General features: G+C 38.6%; 3 protein-coding genes across 4 annotated transcripts in view; 1 reads left to right on the top strand and 2 right to left on the bottom strand.

Annotated features, from left to right (window-relative positions):
• Window positions 1-20,551, top strand: part of LOC129764938 (protein Lilipod) — a 71,408-nt gene extending 50,857 nt beyond the window's left edge. The window contains exons 4-11 of the mRNA XM_055764608.1: window positions 469-699; window positions 783-851; window positions 10,029-10,184; window positions 10,245-10,403; window positions 10,467-10,621; window positions 10,688-10,919; window positions 10,988-11,144; window positions 20,065-20,551. Of these exons, the coding sequence (XP_055620583.1) occupies window positions 469-699; window positions 783-851; window positions 10,029-10,184; window positions 10,245-10,403; window positions 10,467-10,621; window positions 10,688-10,919; window positions 10,988-11,144; window positions 20,065-20,314 (1,409 nt within the window). The 3' untranslated portion in view covers window positions 20,315-20,551. The remainder of the gene's footprint in view (window positions 1-468; window positions 700-782; window positions 852-10,028; window positions 10,185-10,244; window positions 10,404-10,466; window positions 10,622-10,687; window positions 10,920-10,987; window positions 11,145-20,064) is intronic.
• LOC129764940 (tetratricopeptide repeat protein 12) lies at window positions 308-27,677 on the bottom strand. Of its 2 annotated transcripts, none has more exons than XR_008741302.1 (3): window positions 2,046-4,009; window positions 1,097-1,985; window positions 308-1,032 (listed from the first exon to the last, which is right to left on the bottom strand). XR_008741302.1 is itself a non-coding variant. In XM_055764610.1 (3 exons), exons 2-3 carry the CDS (start codon window positions 2,174-2,176, stop codon window positions 1,313-1,315), a joined length of 804 nt encoding a protein of 267 aa, XP_055620585.1. In that variant the 5' UTR covers window positions 2,177-2,565; window positions 27,581-27,677; the 3' UTR covers window positions 308-1,312. The 2 variants fall into 2 exon arrangements, 1 of the variants encoding a protein (XP_055620585.1); XM_055764610.1 differs by adding an exon at window positions 27,581-27,677 and having other exon boundaries at window positions 308-1,985; window positions 2,046-2,565.
• LOC129764939 (chymotrypsin-1-like) lies at window positions 20,426-26,883 on the bottom strand. Its single transcript, XM_055764609.1, has 4 exons — window positions 26,618-26,883; window positions 21,254-21,538; window positions 20,797-21,187; window positions 20,426-20,739 (listed from the first exon to the last, which is right to left on the bottom strand). The coding sequence occupies exons 2-4, from the start codon at window positions 21,502-21,504 to the stop codon at window positions 20,551-20,553; spliced, it is 831 nt and encodes a 276-aa protein (XP_055620584.1). The 5' UTR covers window positions 21,505-21,538; window positions 26,618-26,883; the 3' UTR covers window positions 20,426-20,550.

A 27,677-nucleotide genomic window follows, 5' to 3' on the forward strand; every position in this document is an offset into this window, starting at 1 on the left:
CACCCCTAAATCATGTCCAATCGAGCTGAAACTTTGCACAGAACATTTTTTTTGGGCCCATAAATAAAATGTACATGGTCGGTTTTTGAAATTTGGCATGACCATTTTCGCTGCCACCCTAGTGTCCATCTTTCCCTTCAAGTGTCCATCTTTCCTGACTCATTCTGTTTTTTTAAAACAATTTTTTTTTCTTCAGTCAGGTACAAAGTCTTAAAAACAATCGAATAGGGTCGAGTCAAATCGCCTTTTTCGACTAGTTTGGTGTGGAATTTCTCTGTATAATGAATCTATATTTATTATATCGGAAAAATCATTAAGGCTTCTGTTTATTATTCTAGTTTATATAATTTTAGAGGGATTAACTATATTGAATATCGAAGAATAAAATAATATCTCACGATAATTGTTTCGTGTTTACACAATATAACAATAATATTTTAATAACTGTTTATTATTCAAATATTGCAGGTCTTTGGAATCATGTGTTTCTGTTCTCCAACCTGGCGCTGTTTGTGCTGCTACCGTTCTCCTATCTCTTCACCGAGTCATCTGGCTTCATTGGCCACAAAAAGGGCGTGATGGCACGGGTCTACGAGACGTTCACCGTATTCTCGATGCTCGCTTTCATCGTCTTCGTAATGACGTACCTCGTATCGGCGCTCCGCGAACCCGATCGGAATACATTTCAAGCGCTGTTTAGTAAGTATTAGCCACATTATATCAGCTGAGTCTTCCGGTCATTGAAACTAATTTCCTGTCTTGTGCTGTGCATCGCCTTTCAGATTTAGGAAAATATCATCTGCCATTTCTGTACTCGTGCGTATCATTCTTGGGAGTTATCTTATTGTTAGGTAAGTTGTCAAGAAAAAAATATTCACATCATAAAAACACATGGTAGAGAAAATGTTACCTGTTTCACCTATGCTATCCAATCACACGAAACAATGCTTGCGTGCTCCATCATCATCATCAAAAACCACATCACGTCTGAATGTGGTTTTGTTTTGCAGGTTTTCTTTTTATTGAATTCACCTTCCCTCAACAGGAGTAAAAGTTACAACTTGAAGAAAGTTTTATCGATAAATTGTAAACATACTTGTTTCTTGGCGGTAGGGTGATACCGTAATACACTTGCTCTTTTTGTCATCAACCCAAGGTGCATGGCGAAGAGTTTCGCTCTGTGTTACTGCACAATTCATTTGATCGATCACTCATAAAAATGCAATGCTAAACAACGGTTGGTTTATGCTTGTTGTTCTTCATTTTTATTACAACACACAAGTTCGATACACACAGTGCATTATAATTTGAATCACAATGAACCGTTCGACGAAATAGATTGCACATCATCCATCGGAAGGGTGCGTTCCTTAGTATCCCCGGTTCCACCAGCTGCTCCCGATTCTTCAGTTGCAGTAGTTTCCATAATCGTTTTTCCTTCGATTTCCAGCACGATTCGATCTATGTAGTCCAACTCCTTGGGATTGTGTTTCTTCGCTTCGGAAATACTCTTCTCGTAATCCCTCTCCTTCCCCAGAAGGTAGTATCCCTGAGCCCTATAAATCCACGAACGCAAATTTTTCTCATCCAACTTGCTGATCACGAAGTCACAATCGATTATCGCCCGCTTGTACATTCGAATCTTGATGTAGGCCAATGCCCTGTTGTTGTACAGAATGGGGCTATCTCGAATCTGGTCGATCGCTTTCGTGTACATGCTAATTGCTTTCTCGTACTCTTCCCGCCGAAACGCACGGTTGCCGGCTCGCCTCAAACCCTGTGCCACTTGCTCTCGCTCCTTCCGTTCCGAGGCACGCCGTGCTGCATCTCGTTCAATGTCGGCCATAAATGCGAACTTATCCGCCATCGGTTTGTCCATCGAATCATCCTTCTTGTTGACGACAGTTCGCTCCTGGTTAACGCGCACTATGAAATTATTCACGTCAATTTTCTCCGCAGCCGCTTGTTTGTCTGTACCTAGAAAGCTGTACATACGCATTATCGCACTTATTTCAAATACCCAACCGACTAGCACTGAGACTTACCGATCGGCAAACGCTAGTCCCATTTGCTCTTTGTTTTTATCTCCACTGGTCATCATGCTCAAAATCTTCATTACTTCATCCACCTTATTCATCGAAGCATCAAAATCCTCGTCTTCTCTGCTCCGGGACATTATGTCGGCTTTGCAAGGAGAACTGCTGAGCTTTTTCTTCTTGGAAACCAGTAATGGAACTGTTGGCCGTTTTAGCAACAAACATCAGCGACAGTTTTGTTCCAGAAGCCGCTGTTTGACTTCTGCGTTGTTAGTGTGTACCCATCATGGATACAAGGGCAAGGGTGGAGGCAACCGTCGTCAAGGACATGTTGCTATGTTGCGAACGCGCACTTGCTGCTCGGGTTGTGCTTCGAGACCGGTTACAAATGGGGATCGCAGAACATAATTTCAATTAAACTCTTGTAGTTCGTACAGCATTTTATGAAATAGCTATTTCTTTTATCATTTATGTGTTTAAACATTTTTCCCGTGTACAAGTTACAAACGAATATGATCTTCAATTCATTCTGCGAAAAAAATATTGTAAAATAAAGTTTTACGATTTTAGTATACAGCAATTACACGCCGCTGCTCCGACCCTCTCCGATTCGAAAATCAATTGTCTTCCTAGGAAAAATATTTTACTACGATCATTATATTCAGTATTCAGTCATGCAGAACTATATATAGATTCGCATTATTTAATAGCTCCAATTTCACAAAGAATTGAAACTTCATCCGGATTTTGTCGAGTCCGACCACCGCACCTACTATGCGTAAAACTTTATTAATTTAAAACATAATTTTCATAAAAATATGAAAGAAATATATATACATGGCGGAATATACAGTCTCCGTTTTCTTTTTACTGTATATAATCGAGTTGAAAAAAATATTTTTTTTGTTTTTTTATACACGTACTAAAGGGTGTGTCACATCAAATTGCATCACGGAAAAAACGCTGTAGAAATTCGCCCAGTAGACCGATCCTTTTGAAAATTTTAGACAGTAAAATAAAAACTATTAAACAACTTTTGGCATTTTCTTTTTATTCATACTTCGAGCCCAAGCCCGTATGCTCGCACCTTCCTCTTTACCCCGTCCATAAGGTTCTGTACAACGTCCGGTTGTAGTTTTTTTTTTAACAGAAATCCATTTTCTCTTGAAGTCCGCCTCCGATTTGACAACTTCTGGGTTCTTCCGGAGGGCCTGCTTCATAATCCCCCAATATTTCTCTATTGGGCGAAGCTCCGGCGCGTTGGGCGGGTTCATTTTCTTTGGCACGAAGGTGACCCCGTTGGCTTTGTACCACTTCAACACGTCCTTTGAATAGTGGCACGAAGCGAGATCCGGCCAGAAGATGGTCGGGCCCTCGTGCTGCTTCAATAGTGGTAGTAAGCGCTTCTGTAGGCACTCCTTAAGGTAAACCTGCCCGTTTACCGTGCCGGTCATCACGAAGGGGGCGCTCCACTTTCCGCAAGAGCAGATCGCTTGCCACACCATGTCCTTTTTGGCAAACTTGGATAGTTTCTGCTTACGAATCTCCTCCGGAACGCTGAATTTGTCCTCTGCGGAGAAGAACAACAGGCCCGACAGCTGACGAAAGTCCGCTTTGACGTGGGTTTCGTCGTCCATTACCAGGCAATGCGGCTTCGTCAGCATTTCGGTGTACAGCTTCCGGGCTCGCGTCTTCCCCACCATGTTGTGCCTTTCGTCGCGGTTAGGAGCCTTCTGAACCTTGTATGTACGCAGGCCCTCCCGCTGATTGGTCCGCTGGACGAATGAACTTGACAAATTCAGCTTATTGGCGACATCCCGGACCGAACTTCTCGGATCACGTCTAAAGTGCATAACTACGCGCTTGTGATCTTTTTCACTGACGGAGCATCCATTTTTGCCGTTCTTCACCTTCCGGTCGATGGTTGGGTTCTCGAAGTATCGTTTTAGTACTCTGCTGACCGTGGATTGGACGATTCCCAGTATCTTACCGATGTCCCGATGTGACAACTCCGGATTCTCGAAATGAGTGCACAGGTTTAATTCACGACGCTCTTTTTCATTCGACGACATTTTTCCAAATTTACGAAAAATTGACAGTGAAGCATGACCAACGTGATCTATACACTCTTATCTGATTATAAGCGAAAGCTGAAGATATAATTCCTAAAAATTAAATTTCTACAGCGTTTTTTCCGTGATGCAATTTGATGTGACACACCCTTTAGCTAATCCGGCAAACGTTTCTTCTGCCATATAAATTAGCTCTAGTGAATATTTTGGTTCAACGAATTACAGAATGCGAAAATTCGATCCGTTCGGGTGATTCTGACTTGATAGGATTTCAGAATACGAGTGAGTTAATCTGTAAATGGATTGAGAATTTTCGAGGAAATTACACTATCGATTTTCTCAGGGCGAATTTTTTCCACTAACCTAACTTAAAATGTGTGTATACCGTAATCCTCGCGTTTGCCATTTAACTGAATACATTCAGTAACGTGTGGGGCTGAATACGATTAATGTTGTGATAAAGCTTATTAAAGACTTCATTTTTTGTTTGAACGCACGTGCTGTAATGTCATGTGCATTGCGTTTTGGTCTGGCAATAGCAAAGGCTGTGTCGACATTGCTCATGATAGCGTCTCGCAAGTAAATGTATTCTTTCTTACACCACTTCTGTTTATGATGTCGTAGGAATCGTAACCGTACCGCTCACGACACCGTGGTATGACGTTGTCCTGACCGCATCGAATCATCATACGATACAAAATAAAATCCTTCGAACTCCTTCTACAATCTTGTTTGTTTCTATTCCTCTAACCGCATATTCATAAATATTATTTCAGAATGAGAAATGATGAATGAAGTACCTGTGGCGAGGTCTCGTTGTGTAATGTTTATGCAATATCCGTTGTGGTTCTTCAGAACGACTGGGGGATTTTTCGTCAAAAAAACCCTTCTGATTTGCAATATAGTAACATATATTCTGAGCTTGTCACTCAGAATATATTCAGGGTGTATTGTAGAAAAATGACTCAAGCGCTATCTATCATTTAACGGGGGACCTCGGTCTGGAAGGTTTTTTGCATTTTTGAAATGCATATTCCTTCAGAAACCTTGTCCTCAAAGGATTTTTCGATATTTGATTTCGTTGGAAAGCTACAGCCAAAAGTATGAGGTCATGTATATAGTATTGCTGTTAGGATTGGGCGATCTTGGATCGATTTTCAGAAGATCGATCTTTTCCATTCCTATTTCCGATTTTTTGGATCAATCTTTTTCACTCGAGAAAATCGAGAGAATCGATCTTTTGCTTTCGATTTTTTCGATCTTATTTTTTTTTCTCCAAAATATATATTTTATTAAGGCACATGTGGCGTTAGCCTGACGGGGCCGGGAGTCCAATATTAAATGTTAGATTTCGATCTTTTCGTAGATTTGGTGTTCAGTATACATCGATTTCAATCTCACCAAAGACCACCTATAATTTTTTTTCAAAATATGTTGTTTTTTCAAAAATGTGGATCGCATCTTCTACGATTTACTTCCGTGCAAATGCTGACAGAGACAGAACTGAGGGGATGTACTGTAAACAGTGGCTCATAGGATCACCGAACTAGATGTTAACATCAATTCCAGGCGTAGTCTTGTTTGTTTGAACCGGCTTCGACAGGCAGACATGGCATATGGCGCGATTGGCTTATGGGATCGTTGTCAGCTGAGTTCTGGACGGATACCAGTTGTTGAGTTTCTAATAATACTTTTTCAATTAATGTATTAATGTATTAAAACGACTCCTTGACGGCACAAGACGAATGCCCTGGAACATGTGTATTTTTCTGAACTTTAGCTTGCATGCTGCTGAACAAAACAGAATGTTTTTGATGTTTGAATATAAATATGAAATTTGCATTCCCCATTTGAAAAAAACGACACTCCTATAGAATAAGGAGATAAATTTGATAAAAAAGGATTTCGATTTCTCAAAGATCGATTCGGCAAAGATCGATTCTTTGGTACCGATTTAATCAGTGGATCGATCCCTACGCCGTTTGGAAAATCGATTCGTCAAGATCGATCTTTTTATAAAGATCGCCCAATCCTAATTGCTGTACGAATTTTAAACGCGTTATTCTAATGTTTTTTTTTCAGTTGGTAGAATCGATATCTCAGGATCTACTAGACCAATTTGGCTGAAATTTTTTATCAGCATGTAAAAATGAGTTATCTAAAGCGTTTTGTTTTGTAAAATATTTCAATTTGATTTACAATATAAGAATACAGAAAAAAATTAAATAAACCGAAAAATCTACTAAGGGCCTGGCCGGGTATGGAAGTAAAAAGTGCCCCCAAACCAAATCACCCGCTGTATGGAAAATATTGTATGGGGTACTAAATAAGAAATTTTGACTATTTTTTTGAACCCCTATGAGGTTCAACATAGGATTTAAGGTAAAAAAAAGTGCCTTCCAATGTTTTTCACGCCATTCTCGATAGCTACAAGATAATAATAAGAAAAAATACTGAAAGTGCATCTTACTGTGGTGTATCGAGAATTATTTAAAAAAAAAATTCATCAAAAATTTAAGAACTAAAAAAAACTTGAAATATTGAAAAAAAATCGGAAGATTTTTTCACTACTACTCTAATTTAAACTTAAATGTGTTTCTACGTCTTTTCTAGATATGTGTGATTTTTTCAGAATTTTAACGGTGTTGCGCGATACAAAAAAATATAAATGATCGAAATGTTGATCCTTTTTTTAAAGAACTTTGCGACTGAGTACTGGTAATTTTTATTGAAATATGTGATTTTTGATATTTGCAATTTTTTTGTGTGTATATTTGCGATTTTTTCAGAATTTTACCAGTGTTGCGCGATACAAAAAAATATAAATTTATGAAATGTTGATCCTTTTTTTAAAGAACTTTGCGACTGAGTACTGGTAATTTTTATTGAAATATGTGATTTATGTGATTTTTGATATTTGCCATTTTTTCAGAAAATTTTGAAAACTGCGCGGCGCAAAAATATCCAGTAAATGAAAAAAAAACAACTTTTTTTTGGAATATTTTGTCATTATCCTCAAATCTATAATTGTATTGTATTCGTGTGTTTGTGAAAAGTGCCTTCCAATATTCTCATCAACGCTATGGGAAATGTTGTATAGGGTATCAAATTAGAAAAATTAGGTAATTTTTTTGAATCCCTATATGGTTCATTATAAGAACTGTGGTCAAAAACGTAGTTTTTCTTTTTTTCACGCCATACTCAACCGGCTTGGAAATGGAAATTCAAGAAAATATTCAAATGGTGTACCACAAATTATATTTTTTTTCATAGAAAATTAAATGTTTAAAATTAAAGTATTTTTTTGATATTTCGAAATTTTTGTTGTTTTTTATTTTAAGATCCATTAACACGTTAAGCCCCGCGTCGGTCCCTAGGGACTGACACTGAATTTTTCATCTTTTTCGCGCCGATCTCACCGGACCGACAATAGACTATTCTTTCGGAAAGTGTCGGCATTGGGAACGGCAACAACAAAGTTACAAAATGCTATTTAGAAAAGTCCCCCATCGATTCGCTGGAACCGACACGAGCCTGACGAAAAGTTCATTGTCGGTCCCCTATTTCGGTCGAGGCTTAACGTGTTAAAACATAATTCTCATTTGAATGTACCTGTTTTTGATGGGTTTTTTTTCAGAATTTTTGGGGGTTTGGCGGTATAATTTTTCAATAATTTGAAATTTTGGAATTATTAAATTAAGTTTTGAAACACAGTACTGCTGTGTTCATACTTGTTTTTTTATATTCATGATTTTTTTCATAATGTATTGAATATTGAACGTACTTTTTTAAGGCAATTCTTGAATACAGTTATGAAAAATGGATTTTGTGTTGGAAAAAATATATTAATTCAGAAGGGACATATTTTGAAAGCGATAATATAGAGTTAGATGACAAACAAAGTATTTTCTTCAAAAATGGGTCGCCGCGAAATTCGTTCCAAAATTGCTCAATTTCGACCAAAAACAGCATCGCATGAACATTGCGACGAGGATCATAACCAGTGTTGCCACACGTACAGTTTCATCTGGAAAGGTACAAGTTTTTCGTTATTTTTGGTACATATTCTGTACGGTACACAGCACAGATTTTTTCCGCGTGTGAAATTTCTTGAAAATTGAAAAGTCGAACAAAGCAGCATTAAGGTACATGACAACTTTTACGCCGCAGTATCGCTTGGAGCGATTTTAAAAAAAAATTAATTCATGATAGTACGCGATCTAGATTTAAAAAACTATGTATAAGGGGTTGTCCACATACCACGTGGACAGAAATATTACGATTCTAGACACCCCCCTCCCCCTCCGTGGACAAGCGTGGACATTTCTTATACCCCTCCTTTCTTTGTCCACGTAGACATTCCTATCTTTTTGGAGAAAAAAATCGATTTTTTTTTCTTATTTGTTTTTTTTTTTGGAAAACTAAGAAAGTTGTAGGGTTGTATCCGAACCATGACCACATAGTTGACGTAGGATTACGTTACGATATTTGTTGTATGTTGATTTTGAATATCTTTTTGAATGAAAATTGTGCCTGATAATGATTCTATGTAAGAGATTCTCAAGAAAACTATCTCAAAAAAAAGCGTGCCCCACCAGCGTGCAAAACTAAATAACAACGATTTCGTTTGGAAACTATGAGGGTTTTTTTTGTTTTTCCAATAATTTTCAAGTCTATAAATATCTTCGCATATTTTCAAATATATTGAAAATAGAGACATTTCTTTACATTTGCACGATTCGAACGCTAAATTTTGTTTTTGACGTTTTGAGGGATGCTAGTGCGAGTAAATTCAAAAAAACTTTGAAGTAGTTCGCACGCTGGATCACACATGACACTAACTGACATGATGTATTCACACGGTGTGAGTAGTTGCACTGCAGTAAATGACAAGACCGACCCGTATGCTTACTCGCACTGTTTGAACCCGGCTTAAAGGAAATTTGGAAAATCGATTTTTTTTTCGATGTCAAGTGAATCAAATGTCGAGATGATGCATGTTGTCATCCGGAAAAAAAATTTTGGCCGAAAATCAACCTTTTGGGACTTAGCCTGAGAGGCGATGAAGGTATGGAAAAAAAATCGAATTTTAAGAACCGACTATGTACATTTTGTTTTTTGGCCCAAAAAATGACCTGTGCAAAGTTTCAGCAGAATCGGACAACATAGGATTTATCAAAACTTTGAGCGCTTTGAGGCACCCCTAAATCATGTTCTATTGAGCTGAAATTTTGCACATGTAATTTTTTTTGGACCAATAAAAAAAATGCACATGGTCGGTTCTCAAAATTCGAGAATTATTTTTTTCCATACCTTCATCGCCTCTCAGGCCCAAAAGATTGATTTTCGGCCAAAAATTGTTTTTCGGGATGACACCAGATCTCGATGTTTCATGCATTTTTAAGTCATTTGGCATCGAAAATAAATTTTCGATTTTCCAAATTTCCTTTACCCCTTTGGAAGATTTTCAAGGATAAAAAAAATCAAAACTTTGAGCGCTTTGAGGCATCCCTAAATCATGTCCGATTGAGCTGAAAATTTGCACGGGTCATTTTTTGGGCCAATATACAAAATGTACATTGTCGGTTTTTGAAATTCGACGATGAAATTTTTTCCATACATCCATTGCCCCTCTAATGTCTGTGTAGTGTGTTTCCAATCGGACTGGGATGGGTATGTGGTCCTCTCCTCGATGAACGGAACGGAATGTGGCCAGGTTGGACGAACATCCAGGATGTATTAGAAACAAATTGACTATTCTATAGTTATATATTTTTCCATATTTTTAAAATACACATTTGATTCATGAAGTCATCAACGGTGACGGAATTCCATCGAAACAAAATTTACATCTAAATGGAATAAGCCTATCTGAATCTACAGTGTAACTAAGAATTAATCGTAAAACATCTACTTTCAGTTTGCACTCCGATGGGCTTCGTACGACTATTTGGCGTTGTCGGGCAGGTGCTGGTGAAGCCAAACCTACTGCGGGACGTAAACGAAGAGTTTCACGCGTTCAACCTGGAAGAAGCCAGCGTGAGACGAAGGCTAGCCAACGCTAACCTCAACATTGGTAGGTTGTCAGGATTATGCCAGATGAGCGTTAATCTAAGCAACCATTCCGATTTTGTAGAACTGAGAAGTGTGACGACGATCGATCAATCGCCGTCGAAACTGTGTGCCGGTCTGGAGGACATGTATCAACTCCGGGCGACTAACAACGGTACCGTCGCTGAATGCACTAAACTATTCGAAAGACTGAGAGAGCTTGAGGCTGATAGAAAATCATTAGGTATAGTAGTAAACCCATTCGACAAGCAGAAGCACTCCGCTAGGTTCGAATTCAATGTTTCAGATAAGCAACGCAGTTCGTCCGCGTTACAGAGAAATCTAGTTTATCCGCTGGCAATGTTGTTATTGCTGCTGCTAACGGGAGTCACCGTTCTGCTGGTTGTGCAAAACACACTCGAGCTTCTGATTGGAATTAAGGCGGTTCCCTTAAGTACAAGGGTAAGTAGTTACATTGTCGCATGTGTTCAGGATGAGTTATTGACGTAATTTGATAATAATTCACAGCAATTCACCTTGGGAATTACATCCCTGTCGAAACTGGGACCACTGGGAGCCGCTCTGGAAGTATGCGTGATCATGTATCTGGGCGTGACCTCAGCCGTGGGTCTGTACACGATGCCATTCATGCGCAACGTTCGTCCGGTGCGACGGAAAACTTCACTCTCCCAAGTGATCGCGAATTGTGCGCTGGTCCTGATACTGAGTTCTGCCTTGCCACTGTTGTCGCGCATTCTAGGTACGTGAGAAACACAATTAATCAAGCAATAAGCTTCTCACACCGATTGTACTTTCTTTTGCTTGCAGGCATTACGAACTTCGATCTCCTCGGGGACTTTGGCCAAATCGAGTGGCTGGGCAACTTCATGATCGTGTTGCTGTACAACGTGATATTTGGTACGGCAGCGACGCTCTGTCTGGTGAACAAATTCACCGCAACCGTGCGGCGGGAGCTCTGCGCGCGGTTAGTTGAGAATTATTTCATTTTCACTAGCTACCTATCGTTCATTATCAACTAGAGGAAGCTTCCTTTCCTGGCCCCCTCCATTTTGGCGCAGTCATCAATTTTTGGGCGTGCTTTTCTCTTTGGTTCTTTATTGTTATTATTTGTTTTTTTTTTTCGGTAGATTTAGGTGTATATGACTGTAGTAACGATGTAACTGAATCACGAAAGATATTAGGAAGTGTGTAGTGAGTAGCGGGAAATTATTCTACCAGTGGGATATTGAATTGTCCCAACGTTTTCGACTTGAAACATATTGTTTATTGATGCTATTTTGATAAACGGTTCGGAAACAAACCAATTTTCTGGTTTTCTGAGCGATGCATAGCCATACATGTTGTGTCATGTGAAAAAGTTAAATATTATTTATTTTTCTGAGTCTTTGCTGTCTTTACTACACATACTAAGATTCTGATAAATAGCACCATTTACAAATCAATTTTTAGCATGTCTTTACACGACCTCTGCAACAAACTAGAAGGGACATTTTATTAAATGAGTCTGATATTCGAAATTACAGATTGTTTTTCAGCATTCTAGCTAGAAAGCTGTTGTTCCAACCGGAGGAGTGAGTTATGGACTGTGAAAGTCTTCCCAAAATTCTAGTGGCTGCTTAGAGAGAGAGCAGAATTATAAGAATAATTTCCTACTCTTCTAAAGGAATTGTGCAAGGCCACATCGACAGCAGCATCATTGGGGAATCGGAAACAAATCATATGATGAGCGGTCGCCGAAAAATTGTATTGTCGCAGTGGGCATCTACAGCTCTCACCAAATTGTCATTCCCAGGAATGGTTTTCTCGCACTTTTTCTATGAAAAAGAAACAGCAAATCCTGCTTTCGTTCCACAGACAATGTGAATAGAAAACAAGTATTGCAATTTAAGCTCCGCCCCTTTCCGCTTTGAGTATAAACAAGCTATTCGTGAATTCACAGCATTCCCGACTCATCAGTCATCCAGCTAGTAACAAGACGGCAGCGAGCCTTTCAAAACAGCTGAGAGTTAAGTTTAGTTTTCCAAATTGGCCTTTACAATTCGAACTAGCCCACACATTATCATGCCAGGTGTTCGGGTTCGATTTCCGGTCTGGCCGGGGAGCTTTTCGTCAAAAAAAGTTCTCCCGACCTGCACTGGTACACACGTATTCTAGAGCTTGCCACCGAAAATAAATTCAAGGGGTGTTATTTGGCGTAAACAATCTCAACTTATTGCTAAATGATGCTTGTTAACATCTACGTTATGACGGCAAAGGTTCCACTTGGCACAATGCAAGATAATAATTAAACCCATGATTGATTATGATCATCATTCAAGTTACAGTCTCGCTCCAGCTAGTGGACAACAGCCTTTCTCGATGCTGATGTCAGACACACCGGCTCGATACAAAGAAAGAATGGAAGATAGACAATGCACACAGTGGTACAATTTTTTTACAAAATACTTCGATTTTCACGCCGTCTGACTGCTTCTGTATTTTTGCACCCCATCATTTCTGCATCTGTACTGGGGTGTAAAAATTTCGAAAGCGGGTTTGGGCGTTGATTCCTCTGTGACGGTTGAACGAAGTGGTGTAGCAATCACTTCCGAAAGATAGAAGGCGTATGAGAGATGTGTGTTACTTATTCTATATAAACTTTGCTCCATAGTTCAAACATCTGTAAATAAGTTTGAAAGCCCGTCAAAGTCAACATTGGTTGGCGGTTGATGCATATCGTTGTATGGCCGTGAAAGTACTATAAATATTGTGCTCGCCCTCATCTCAGTTTCTATTTTGCTACCGTGTTGAACGCAGTGCCGAAAATATTCACGTTCTTCTTCTTCTTCTTCAATGGCACTAACGTTCCTAGAGGAACTTCGCCGTCTCAACGTAGTATTACTTGCGTCATTTTTATTAGTACTTAGTTGAGATTTCTATGCCAAATAACACGCCTTGCAATGCATTCTGAGTGGCAAGCTCTAGAATACGCGTGATCACAGTGCAAGTCGGAGGAAATTTCTTTGACGAAAAATTCCCCCGACCAGAACGGGAATCGAACCCGAACACCCGGCATGTTAGTTATGACGCTAACCACTCGGCCACGGGAGCACTTATTCACGTTCACAACATTCAAATACGGCGAAATTCAGCCTACCCTTGTATTGATAACCTACTGCTCAAGCGAGAATCGGGAAAGATGAAACCATACTATCAATGAAAACGAGTGGAATGAACATCAACCTTAGCATGCTATGAAGTTCATTTTTCATAGCATTTTCATTTTCGTCTTTTTATTTGAACCGTCAGAATTGAATATCATTTCATGCTAGTGAGAATCAAAACATCAAAATTCAATGTCAACCAATCGAGAGTGAAATCGACTAGGGAGTTATCCTAGTGTGGATACTTGATTTTTGGACGACTCTGAACATATGCAACAAATATATTTTAATATCCATGATTCTATTTTTGTTTATAAATCTTTCAAGTAATACAAAAGTTTATGTGAACGAAAATTAACAAGCGTGTGAAGTTGGACGGACAAAAAAACAGTGTCACGGCGTACACATTTTCAGCCGTTCTGGTTGTCCGAAACCAAATAGTTTAATTGATTCTTAATCAGTATAAAACTCGACAATCCAAAATATTTTGTTTATTAAAAATAGCTGCAGTTTGAAAATGGAAACAAGTTTTTAGTTCGTTTGCTACTAGGTTGAAGATCCTAGAAGTATCTTAACGTGTCAAACCCATCATGCAGCCGCCCAGCATTGGTCGTTCTCCGCTATCCGGCAAATACCGCTAACTCCGTCTCGTTGGATGAAAGACAACGCCATTGCTTGTAAGAAATTGCCATCACCGCGTCAATTCGATTTTTCCTGGTCCTGGTCCTTCCATTTTTTTTCCGGAATTAGTCTAGAATCTGGGTTTGCTAAAAAAAACACAACGAGCGATGAACTTCAATTTGACTTCCGTGATAATCACTTCAAATTATTGACAGTAATGAAGGTGCGCGAATGCAGGTTTAACGAAATTCATTCGTGCTGTTTTCATTCAATATAGTACACAAAGTTCACGTGTCATTGACATGATTGAAATAAACTCTCGTTAACCTCATTATGAGAGATATGATGTAGTGTTTCAACAGAAGAGAATTCATCAGACACTGGGGAAAAGTCAATGCCTGCTGTCGTGAATAAATTTTGATAATTTATGGCACTGGTGGAACGGGCATGGAAAATTTTTGCTTTCATTTTCAACTAGCAGTGACAGTTAGAAGCAAAGCAGAAAGAAACATTAAATAGGACATGTCGAGGACTTTTTCATACCGTTATGTGGAAATCGGTGGTGTATGATTGAATCACACGTACAAACTGTTGATTTAATGCGTTATCAAATAAATATCGGTGCTGGAGAAACAAATACACGATTGCCTTGGGCCGCACTCTGTGTAGCACAAGAAGAATGTTCGTGATGCATATTGAGTGCGCCATGTACGTGCATTGAAAATAGCGAACGAGTTATGAATCATCCACCATCAACTGCTTCTACACAACCACTCAAATCCATCGGTCTTTTTCAGGGCAACAAACTCGACTAAATGGTTGTTTTAAACATTTCGATGCCTTTAAAACATTATTTAAAGTAATCAAAAGCAAATTGATTTTTATATTTTTTGCTGGAAGAGAGCTTCTGTGAATTTGAGGCGTGTTCGGATTTATTGGTGTAATGATGATGATGCTTTCTCAGACTCTCATTATCTTCCAGCCTTAAAAAAGACTGGGAAGATAATGAGACAATTTGGGAAACAAAACTAAACACTCGACCTTGAGAAAGGCTATTTGGAAAGCCACGCTGCCGTTGCCATCAGGTCGCTTTCAGGATGACTGATAAATCGTGAATTACTTATTGTTGACTGTTTTTCGATCGACCAATTATTTTTTTTGTGAATTCGAACATTGTTTCTGGGTTAGAAAGGGCGTCAAAGCGCCAGCGCCCTTCTAAGCCGGATGTTAAAAAGGTATTTTTCAGCGATAAGAACTACGTTCTTCGGTGGAAAACTGAAGATAAAAATTTGTTCCGTGTCGGTTCTGCAATGAGCGGACGTCCAACTAAATAGCGTGCCGGTGTTATAACTTCTGCTGAATTTGGATCGGACGAGGTCACAAACATAGGACGCGAATTCAGTACAGCGTCGAGCTCGGTAAAACCAACCGGAAGTTCCTCAAAATTTAATTCAGCTGTTACTTACAATGATACGTCTCAAACGAGTGTTAGCGCTTTTCACAGCAGCTTCCCAAACTTCAAACTTCTATACCTTTTGCTGGATAGAAATATGATATTTGGGTCTGCTCTTTTCGAAATAAACGGTACAATTCATTCAACTCGTGATGAGCTTCTCGAAAATTCGTCGACTCACAAACCGTTGAAGTGCTGCGATGAAATTATCTGTAGATGTATCATATACAACTTGTAAGTGCACCGGTCGGGTACCCATGCATAGGAACACTAATAAGTATGCCTTCAACATGATATTTTTTTGAAGTCACTCGAAACGCTGGTAACATACCCATCAGTTGGGATATTTGTGATGGACTCACTTTGAAACATAGTACACAAGATCAAATGACCCTTTTTACTATAGCAGCTGCATTTGTCACCCAAAGTCTTCGACGAAGAGTCTTCATGTAGCAGACGGATTGGAAGAGTAGTCACGTGATGTCGAGCAGGCACAATTATTGGATGTTTGGCGCCAAATGATAGCTGAGAAGTTCTAAGCAGCTACCCACTCGGAGGATTCCATCTACCCATATCCGATTGAGACTTCTTAATGTGCGGCAAGGTAGACTTGATTTGATTGTTTTTTTCAAGCTGTCCCTCAATTCTGTTATCGTTGGTATTGGGTTAAGTTTTCGTTTGATAAACGTTTTCTCCTTACAATTTTTGCTAAAAAGCAACAGGAGACCTACAATTCGTTGTAACTTTCGGACAGAACTGTATTTGAGGAACACATCTGGTTCCTTGGACTGAGCTTGGTCACCAGGCATATAACCCAATTCTTCCACTCCTCCGGCAGTTGTTCTGCAACGCTGCTGATGACTGTTTTAATGGTGTTCCAACAGTCCTCGAGAGGGGCTTCGTTCAGCTCGTCCTCTTCCGGCAGCTCAGCTTCGAGCGAATGCACGTAATTTTCGGCAACATCAGACCGCTTCAGCCGCGCGAGATTTAACCGAGGCGGGCGTCGGTACCGAATGTTGTTCACAACGGCAAGATTTGGGCGCATCATCACCATCACCAGGTAGTGATCCGAGTCAACTTTAGAGCTCCGATAGGATCTGACGTCGATGATATCTGAGAAGTGCCGACAGTTAATCAAAACGTGGTCGATTTGTATTTCTGTCTGATTAGGAGACCTCCAGGTGTACTTGTGTAGAAGTTTGTGCTGGAAGAAGTTACTACGAATGGCCATGTTCTTGGAGACGGCAAAGTCGATAAGACTTAGGCCCATTTCGTTAGTCAATTGGTGTGCGCTGAACCCTTTAATTACCGGTTTGTATTCATCCTCCTGGCCAACTTGAGCGTTGAAATCCCCGATGACGATCTTGATATCATGTTTTGGACAGTGATCGTATTCACGCTATAACTGCGAGTAAAATTCTTCCTTGTCGTCATCGGTACTTCTGAGGTGTGAGCTGTACATGTTGATGATGCCTGTTTCAACCCTTGTTGAATTCTTCAATTCACCGGATTCAATAGTGCTGACAATTCCTGGACGTCCCCGTGATTTGAATCTGTTCTCATTCCAACTGTCCCCTCCAATGCGTTACGTGATACGGGAAACGATACGAGACTTAGGATAAACGAATAACACCAAATACGTAGCAGATGAAGAACACTTTATTCGCGGAGTACAACCATTTAATTTATATCAAACTACATTTATTTCTACAATTGAGCCTTTGAGAATGATGATACCGAGTTAACTATGGCGAACTAAGAGAGTCATTCTTTTTTCTGCTACATTTTCTACTACTAAGATGGAAAGCGTTACTCTTTCTGGCTGCGTTCTTGTTTCTAAGCTCCGTATCTACTATCAACTGTAACAATGCCAATATTGGAGAATCGGTCCTTGATTCTCAACCTGCACATTCGAGGGCTGATTGGGCCTCCACCCAATCACCCGCTTTCGCATCTTGCACATAACTATGAAGGCTGTTCCCAGCTGGTGTGTGTTGCCACAGCTCTGGTAGATGGTGTGACCATTTCTTGCGGCTCTTCAATACGTCGGAGACCACTCAAGTGCTTCCATAGCTCCATAGCTTCCTTGGAAGTTGAGAGATCGGCAGTTCCACGGCCCGAGTTTCTAATCCATAGTCCGTTTTCGTCGCGTGAGTCCATGCCGATTGTTCAGGTTCGAATTTTCTTGTTCATTATTAGGGTGGCAATGGATTTTTTTTATCCCTTTTGTTTAATTTTAGACTCATTAGCATTTTAGATGTTACAGAGTCGGATTTTAATCGTGTACATGTCACATGTTTATCATATCTATAATTAGCACATCACACAGTTGCAGTTTTTTCGGCGTTAGAGTATTCCCTTCTATACCATTGCATATAGTACACATTTACACAGTAGCCATTTAGGCGTAAGAGTTTTCTATCTGTTCTTCCATTGTCCAGTTAGACCGGACAGCGGAGACAGTTGATTGATCATTGTTGAGTTATTTATAGAACAGCAGCCCGATGTGTCTTGCAGAGCAGAGTAGTTGTATGGATGAATCGATCTTATTTCGACCGTGGATCGATCTCCATCGCAGATGATTGTTGCGTGGACGTAATTATTCTGTAACAACACAAAGATGGTCAATGAGGGCCCTGAATTTTGAACTCACGATCGATCGCTTACTAAGCGAACGCGCAACCAATGTGGCTACGGAGACCCCCAGGGTGGCAATGGATGTATGGAATAAATTTCGTCATCGAATTTCACAAACCGACTATGCACAATTATGCAATTATGGTAGGTATGGAAAAAAATTATCGAATTTAAAGAACCGACCATGTACATTTTGTTTTTTGGTTTAAAAAAATGACCTGTGCAAGATTTCAGCTCAATCGGACATGATTTAGGGGTTCCTCAAAACACTCAAAGTTTTGATTTTCTGGCAACTCAGGCTAAGTCCCAAAAATTTGATTTTTGACCAAAAATTTTTTTTCAAGATAACACCAGATCTCCACGTTTTATGCATTGTTAATTCATTTGGCTTCCAGAAAAAATATCGATTTTCCAAATTTCCTTTCCCTTTTCCCCTTTGGAAGATTTTCGAGGATCAAAAAAACAAAACTTTGAGCGCTTTGAGACACCTCTAAATCATGTCCGATCGAGCTGAAACTTTGCACAGGTCATTTTTTTTTTGGGCCAATAAATAAAATGTACATGCTCGGTTTTTGAAATTTGGTATGACCGTTTTCGCTGCCACCCTACTAGGTCGACATCCGGTTCGAAGGGCCAAGCTCCGCCCGGGAAAACGAGCTATGGACTTTAAAAGTTTTCTCAAAATTCTGGTAGATGCGGAGAGAGGTGTAAGATGTAAGAGAGGAGAGATGTAATAAAAATCACTTCCTGTTCTTCTAAAGAAATTGTGCAAGGGCACATCAACAGCAACACCAGCGGGGAATCGGAAACTAATGGCCTTATCACTGATACGAATTAAAAAGGCGAACTTAAGCTTTCGATTTGAAGTGATTTTATACCATTCGACTCTTTGTTTTTAAAAGGATTTAAACTTTACAGTTAATTCTCCTCTAGTGATTCTTTTTTCTCTCAATTTCCCTTAACCATAGTGGTCAAACGTGTTTTATTAGCGATGTTTTTGTGCATTCTCAGAGGCTATGATAACGCTAGCGATGATATTCAAATACCAGGATTGTTCTGGTTGCTTCTTTTGAAGATGATTTATCTTCAAAGGATGATCAGATTTCTTCTTCCGAATGGAACATCAGCGATTCGAGCGAAATGGACTAGCATTAATCTCTTGTCAAATTCACAAGTAACACGATATGGATGAGTTCATCTTAGAAAGCGTATTGGCTCACTCAAGTTTTAATCGTTTTAAATTCAAACCGAATATAATGTTTATATCGTTCCTCCATCAATAATGTTATTGCGCTTCGTTTCTTCGTACGTAATAATCAAGTTTTAGCTTTACCCACCAATTCAAAACATAAATCTTGAATAGTTTGGAATGTTTATCACTATCTGACACACAAAGTTTATTTTGTATCAGATTCAGAAAATAAGCAACAATAATATGAAACGCTGCGAACCGCTATTACTACAACATAATCTAGCAATTATCTGTCGAAACGTAGATTTTAGCACCTAGAACGAAACTGTCCACTCAAATGAAAATCTGTAGTCTAAATGCTGTACATACACGGTTTCGAATTGTATAGCCACCAGCTTCGAATGCATTTAGTTCTCGTCGTCGGCACTGCCATCAAAGACTGTCGCATATTTTTACTGTTAAGCTTAGATCGTAATAAGTATCATATAGGTTATTTAAATGAGAACTGAAGAATGATATTGTATGCATAATTAACTATTACTTTCGAGCAAAAGTTTTAGACATATTCACAGCTTGAAATAGGAAAAAAAGATATTATTGAAACCATAATTTTATCCAGTGTGTTGTTTGTTCTTTCGTTTATTGATTCGATGACCTTCGGCCCTGATTTCGTTTGTGTTGTAATACCTTTAGCAGTGCACTACTAACACCCTTGAACGCAACATTCTCACATGCTTCCCATCAGTATTAGCTAGCTTATCAATGTGTGTGTGAACAATTTTAAGTAACTAACAATTGAACCCCGGACCGCGTTCGGTCCGGCTTTACTTGACCACAGATTGAAGGCCCTGTTCGACTACAGCAGCCATCTGGAATCCAATATGTATCACAATACCCAGTCTCACTCAAGCCAAACCAACCAGCATCAGCATCTGGAATCGCACAACACCGAAAACGCAGAAACTAGCGATGCGCATATTACCCACAGATTAAATCATGCCGTCGAGACTGAAACAAATGGGAATGCCGTCACAAAACCTGGCGTTCTTGCCACATCGAACGGAACGGAGAGCAAAAAAATGCTCTGAACACAAATTTTACAAATGACTGACTCAACTGTAACCTATTTTAATCAGTTTAGTGACACTGTGTGATATTAGCATTTCTATTTGTGAGTTGCTGCATAAAAGGATTCAAACTCGAGAAACACATGGAACGCGTTTATAAATTTGACGAGAATGTGTTACAAAACATCAGTATTGCAGAGAAGAGTGACATTGAATTCAAATAAATCCGAACATCGCATGAGCAGCGCAACAAGTGTTTATAAAAACAGTCCAAAAATTCCCAAACTTTGGCGCCGAATGTTGTTCTCTATCCATCTGTAGTAGTAGGAAACTCTCGCAAATCCATCAGGTAGGCCAGCGGCACACTCTTTCGAGCCATAGTTAGCGCCAAAGTTCGCGATACCGATAACACGCCCACCACTGACCAGTGGGCTGCCCGAGTCGCCCTAAAAACCAAGCAAACATGATGACAAGGTCACGAAAAGAAACTCTTAAACAATCACCTCACAAATTCCTTCACCTTCCCTGTTAAGGGTACAAATGTGTCCATTCTGAATAATGCTCAGTTTTTCTCTACACTGCGGCTGCCCAATCACACGCAACCGAATGAACTGCAACTGATCCGACAGTGGTCCCACATTTTGCTGAGTCCCTCCCCAACCAGTCAGCACCGCTTCCGTCCCAGCAGCCACATAATCACTCGAGATGCTAACCCTTCCCACCAATCCAGGCAACCATAGAAATAATCCCAAAATCTGCACTAAACCGATATCATTCGCCGTCCTGCTGCTATCGTACCACGGATGTCGGATTAGCTTTTCCACCCCAAATCGAAAGCCTCCCCTACTCAGCCGATTAGTTCCAACAACCACCGTCAACTCTCTCGGCAACAAGCTGTCGAGGGAAAAAATACCCGTTAGAGCATCACGCACGCCTTCCTTCAACCCGATTATCTCTCACTCCGTTATACAGTGCGCCGCCGTCAGAATCCACCGACGATCGATGATTGCGCCACCGCAGAAGTGTCCACCTTTCTGCAGAGATGCCTGATAGGGGGTTGGTCCTGCATCGCCACCACCCACCACCCACTTGTGTATGTGTGTTGCATTCCGACCACTTGCTACGGCAGCCGTCTGATTGTGCGTTGCGAAGGTTTCGCCAATCGAACAAATAGCGATAAGAAGAGAGACAGCCGTACACCTGACGAACATTTTCTTTCGATGGTGCGATAATTATTAATGTGTCCTAGAAGCGAACGGAGATATTTTATCATCTCAATCGACCGCGCTGGACTATGCTGGGCTATGGTAAGTTTAATTTTGTGCTTTGAGATTGTTCACAAATAGCTTCTTTTGAGTGGAAGTGGTATTCTAAAATATTCAATGAACTCTATAATAAATTACACAGAGTCTCTAGAGCAGTGGTACTCAGCCTTCTTTTTACAGAGGGGTCACAAACACGTAGGGGTAATCAGGGTAAAACCGACACCCTAAGGATTTCCACATATTCCCAACATCTACCATCTACCATCTTCAACTGTTTATAAACCATTCTACAGTATCTGTTGATAATTTTCTGAGTAGAACTCAAATTTTGATAGAATACAAAAATTGATGTTTTAAGGTGAAATGCGGGTGAGATCAGCACCCTGTCGGGTAAAACCGACACCTTTGAAGAAAAGAATGAAAACTTGTTAGAATAATTTCAAATTATTAAGAGGTATACTATATACTATGTGGACACTCTATGATCCCAGCTTAGGCGAACATCCACATGAAATGTGCCGATGAACCTTGAACGAAGGGATACCATGAGCTCTGCCAGGCTTCTTGGTTGACATGACCGATTCAACGTTGGTTTTGGCTGTTTCATAAGTTCAGCTCAGCCGTTTTGTCTTTCGAATATAAACACGAAGCATCTACAAAAAGTAAGAACACATTTTTCCTGTCTGTGAAATACAAACCAGGTGTCGGTTTTACCCCGAATGGACTCGAAATTTGAAAAAAACAATGTTTTCGAGCATTGATAAGCAACAACACCACGTACCGTCTCACAAACTACATTGAACAATGATCTACGATGAATTAAGTTTTCCGAAATTTTACATGGACTGTCTCCTGTTTGATAACCGGTTCTGTCTTATTGTTTGTTTTGAAAGAGTAATTCCAAATGAAATCGACAAATGACAAAACATGAGTATTTTTGAATCGAATGAAAGTGTGTATTCCGTTTGGGTTAGAGGAAATATGAGTTTTCCATAGCAATTGGGAATTTTTTTGACTCAAGCGTAACTTTTGAAAAGGGCGTATCGATTTTAGTAAGAGAAATCTTTGATAATTTATACCTCAAAAACTATGAGTCGTACCGAAATAGTGTGTTAGAAAGAGTTATAGAGTAATGTTGGCTTAATTTGAAAAAAATATACACTGAGAAGAAAAATTAGTACTCTTTTTTTTATATACAAAATAAAATTTTAATTTGCGATATCAAAAAATATGTATTTGTTATATTTTTTCATATAAAATAGAAGTCATGTAGAAAATTTAAAAAATTGGCCCAAGATGGTAGAACTATTTTTGATGAAATTTGTGGAACATCGCACTTTTAGGAATTTTCGAAACTTCGAATTCTTGTATGTTAGCAATCATTCTTAGCCACAAATTATGAATTCTGATGTGATTTAAAACAAAAAAGATTATTATCAATCTCTTTCTAAATGTAGCCATTCTCGAGATATTTAAAAAAATATTTCAAATTTATAATCTTTTTTATAGTAAATAATCTCTTTTAATAAGTTTGTCGTGTTATACCGTCGTGTTCATGAAATTTTATGAATTTTCTTATAATTTCCAACAATGTTTTTGATTGATTGAAGTTTGTATTAAGATAAAAAAGAATTTTTAGTTTCGCTACGTTTTGTATTAACCCACATGTCTTCGAATGTTTCGTAACGTAACTCCTAAACATATGTTTTACCATAACGATGTATTTGGAAAAGTTGTTGGAAATTATAAGCGAATTCATAAAATCTCATGAACATGATGGTATAACACGACAAACATATTTAAAGGACCTATTTACTATTAAAAAGACAATAAATTACAAACATTTTTTTAAATATCTCGAGAATGGCTACATTTAGAAGGAGATTGATAATAACCTTTTTTGTTTTAAATAACATCAGAATTCATAAATGAATGCTAACATACAAAAACTTTCGAATTTCGAAGTTTCGAAAATTCCTAAAAATTCGATGTTCCACAAAGTTTGTCAAAAATAGTCTTACCATCTTGGACTCATTTTTTAGATTTTCTACATGAATTCTATTTTATATGAAATAATTGAAAAAAATAGAAAAAAATAAATATTTTTTTATATCGCAAATTAAAATTTTATTTTGTAAATAAAAAAAGAGTACTAATTTATCTTCTCAGTGTATATTTTTTTTCAAATTAAGCCAACAATACTCTATAACTCTTTCTAACACACTATTTCGGTACGACTCATATTTTTTGAGACATAAATTATCAAAGATTTCTCTTACTCAAATCGATACGCCCTTTTCAAAAATTACGCTTGAGTCAAAAAATGAACCATGATGACGTATTTGGAAATGGATTTTTTTTTGAAATACAAAGTTTATACGGATTTCTCTCTGGTGACTATTTAGTGCGCTCAAGGCGCTTAATCGCCTTCGCGTATCGGTGCATATGGAAGTGAAAATGTACAATAAATTACCAAATTTAAAGTCGGTTTAGATTGTTTTAACAGAGTTCTCCCGGTTGTCTTCCTACATCTGTCGAACAATAACGAAGGATAAAGAAGAATAAACGCACATTAAATACAAAAAATAAACAATTCTCCCTGTTGCTTATTTGAGAACGAGAGAAGTTGAGGGGAGTGTGTTCGGAGAACTGTGCTCGCATTCGCAAGGTCCGTCTGACGGTCTGGGGGTTCTGGGGGTTTGTTTTGGTCGGCGCTTCGAACAGTCTAAGGCTGGGCTCTGTGTGGGATGAGTGGAGATGGACGATCGAGGTGTTGTCTTTGGTGCGGGAGCGATGGTGAATTCAAAAAATTTTAAAAATATAAAATTCGAAAATTTTTAATATGATATTCAAAAATCTAAAATCGGTAATTCTAAAATTTTATAGTTTAATCCATACATCGCGATTCATTGAGCACCCGTCGACGCGATTGGATGAAGAATATGCTCCAGTTCGAGTGATTCGAAAGGAATTCTCTCTGTTACCAAAGGGCACCCTCTGCTATCACAGTTCAATAAAAAATAGGTGCGATGAATAACAATATATACATATATGTTAGATAGTTTGTGTTCACATAATCACATCACTTACCGCAGTGAATCCTGATTTCTCTTAACCATTCCCACTAACAACTATCCCTTCCATGATAAACGCTAGGGAACCACGCTATACAGGCGACCCTTCTGGCCTTCGGGCGGCGAATATCATACTAACATTCCTTCCCTTCCCCTGGTGACTGTAAGGACGTGGCCGGCGTCGTTATTGACCATTTAAAGGTTGAATCGCCGAAAATTGCACAACGAGAATGATTTGCTAGTCCCAAGCGTCATTCTGTGGGTTCTTTGTGCAATTTGGTTGGTTCAGGTCAATCACGGAGAGCAACTACGTACAGTCTACAGTCTACCCAAGTCTACCCAAGCTCAAGCTCAAGCTCATGATGACGTATTTGGAAATGTTGTTGGAAATTATAAGCGAATTCATAAAATTTCATGAACATGATGGTATAACACGACAAACATATTAAAAGGGATTATTTACTATAAAGAAGACAATAAATTAAAAATATTTTTTAAAATATTTCAAGAATGACTACATTTAGAAGGAGATTGATAATAACCTTTTTTGCTTTAAATCACATCAGGATTCATAATTTATGGCTAAAAATGGTTGTTAACATACAAAAATTCGAAGTTTAGAAAATTCCTAAACATTTAATTTTCTGCATGACGTCTATTTTGTATGAAAAAATATAAAAAAAATTTAAAAATATGTATTTTGGATATTGCAAATTGATTTTTTATTTTGTAAATAAAAAAAAGAGTACTAATTTTTTTTTCTCAGTATATATTTTTTTCATATTCAGCCATCAAAAAAAAAAATACGGTAAATAGGTAAAAAAATACGGTAAAAAGGCTCGATTATATGTGATTCTTTTTATACAATTGTGGACTCGATTATATACAGTTTTTAAAATTATATATATTTTTTTTATTTTTCAAATATGACTTATTTCAAGAAAAGATGTAACGTTTCAACGTTAAGGTGAGGTGGCTGTTACATGTACAGTGGTGTATAAATCGTGGTTTTTGGAGATTTTGCTTGAATTTTCACCGGGAATTGTTTATATCGATATTGCAGCCAAATTAGGAAGTAGTAGGAAGTAGCCAGTTCACTAACCCACTCTACCATCTACATCACCCTTATTTCTACACAATGGCTAGATGTCCAATTTATTTGATAGAATGAATTATTGCACACAATTCTGTGTTGCATATAATGTTCAAGCCCAGCCGAAAGAAAGAATGAAACACAAATTTCTGCATAACTCGAGAACTAATCAAGCAAATGGAACCAAAATTTGGCATATGGATGTTCTAGGGAGCAATTACTGTTTTTATGGTGGTTTGACACTCCTTTCTCCTCTCTAAACAGGGAGAGGGTAGAGGGTGCTGAACACCTCGAGAACTAATCAAACAAATGGAATCAAACTTAGCATATAGAGGTTTTATGGATCGATAAACGTTTATATGGTAGTTCGACACTCCTCCCCCCTCTCGAAATGGGGGCCCCCATAGAAATGAAACAAAAATTTCTGCATAACTCGAGAACTAATCAAGCAAATGGAGCCAAATTTGGGATGTGAGGGGTTTTGGGTACGAGAGATGGTTTGTGGTTTGAGGTTCTGGACTTGAGTCGAGACTTTATTCGTACCTTCTCCCAACTTCTTTCTAAGCACACACGTTAGACGCGCTGCATTTTTGTATAAATCTTGCCGGCATCAATGTATGCATTTGTGACCAAGGATATCACAGCATCGAGCATGTTGTTTGGTCGAGCGAAGTTTGTCCTGTCGCCAGATCGAATTTAGAAAACTCCATTCGGACCCAAGGTAAAACAAACTCTAAGTATCGGTAAGAAATATGTTGACTAGGTTAGACCATGGTTAAATATTCCAAATCTAATATTTCCTTGAAGTCGATCTGCGTTTGTGTTTTTCATTTTTGCATCAGACTCCTTAGTTACCATCCGCTTCCTGAAAGAAATATCTCATCCTACTAACCTCGATTCGTCTGCGAGTAATCGATTTTTCATCTTAATAATCTCAGAATCAAGCAAAAATTTAATAGAATTGGGCTCCTTGTAACTTATGTAACGAGTAAAAATAAACAAATTTGAAAAAACTGATCCAAAATTACTGCCGAATGAGACCTAAGAATCTGTGTGAACGTTAAAATGGGTCAAATATAGAATATCACTGTCGAGATTCTAAAGCAAACTTCAAATTATCAAAAATGATATACACAGCTGCCACTTGAACTGCGAATGCATCGAACTGAATACATTATTGATACTTCCAGTTGAATTGATAGGAGCTGATGTGTATTTGCATTGTCAATAATGAAGTGAATACACAGAATGCTGCAAATAAATGGAAGTGGTACATAACGGGAATGATAAGCCGAACTATCTGTGGTTTACACATTTAGCTCGAGAAACACAGCGCTAGACAATTATAAAATGTATGATTGTTTTTCCGGTGTGCGTTTTTTTGCGGTTCCGATGGTTCTATCCAACTTGGGTTTTTTTAATATGAATTTAAAAATTATTCCAAATAATGTCAATCAAATGAAAGCTTCATGTATTAATAGTGTCTGAAATACTTAAATTGGAGGCTTACGAAGGTACATTTATGGTTCAATAGACAATACCAGTACCTTCTCTTAACCTTTTTGGATCTACCATATTAACCATATGGATCCCACGTCGAAAAAAAAATGGATTGAAGCACTTCAAATGACAGTTTAGGCGTTTCGCGAAATAATTCAAATTTTTACTTCTTCATCGGATCAGCAGTGCAGATCAGCCAGGGTGTTTGCAATTGAGCGAAACATGTGCCAGTCAGAAGACGCGACGGGTGCAGTAGGGCGTTCCATTCGAACATTTTATAGTTTTGACCACTTCAGCAATATCGTTGTTGTTCAAAACATAAAACACACTATCCCGAATTGGCACAGGTGTTCACCAGTAAACAAACGTCATTTAGCATCACACGACTTCAACTCGTACGGCATCCAATATTATTGTCATACATTGGGCCCTATTATAGAAATCGAATCGAG

This window comes from Toxorhynchites rutilus, chromosome 2 (assembly GCF_029784135.1).
Source record: "Toxorhynchites rutilus septentrionalis strain SRP chromosome 2, ASM2978413v1, whole genome shotgun sequence".
NCBI classification, from domain to species: Eukaryota; Metazoa; Arthropoda; class Insecta; order Diptera; family Culicidae; genus Toxorhynchites; species Toxorhynchites rutilus.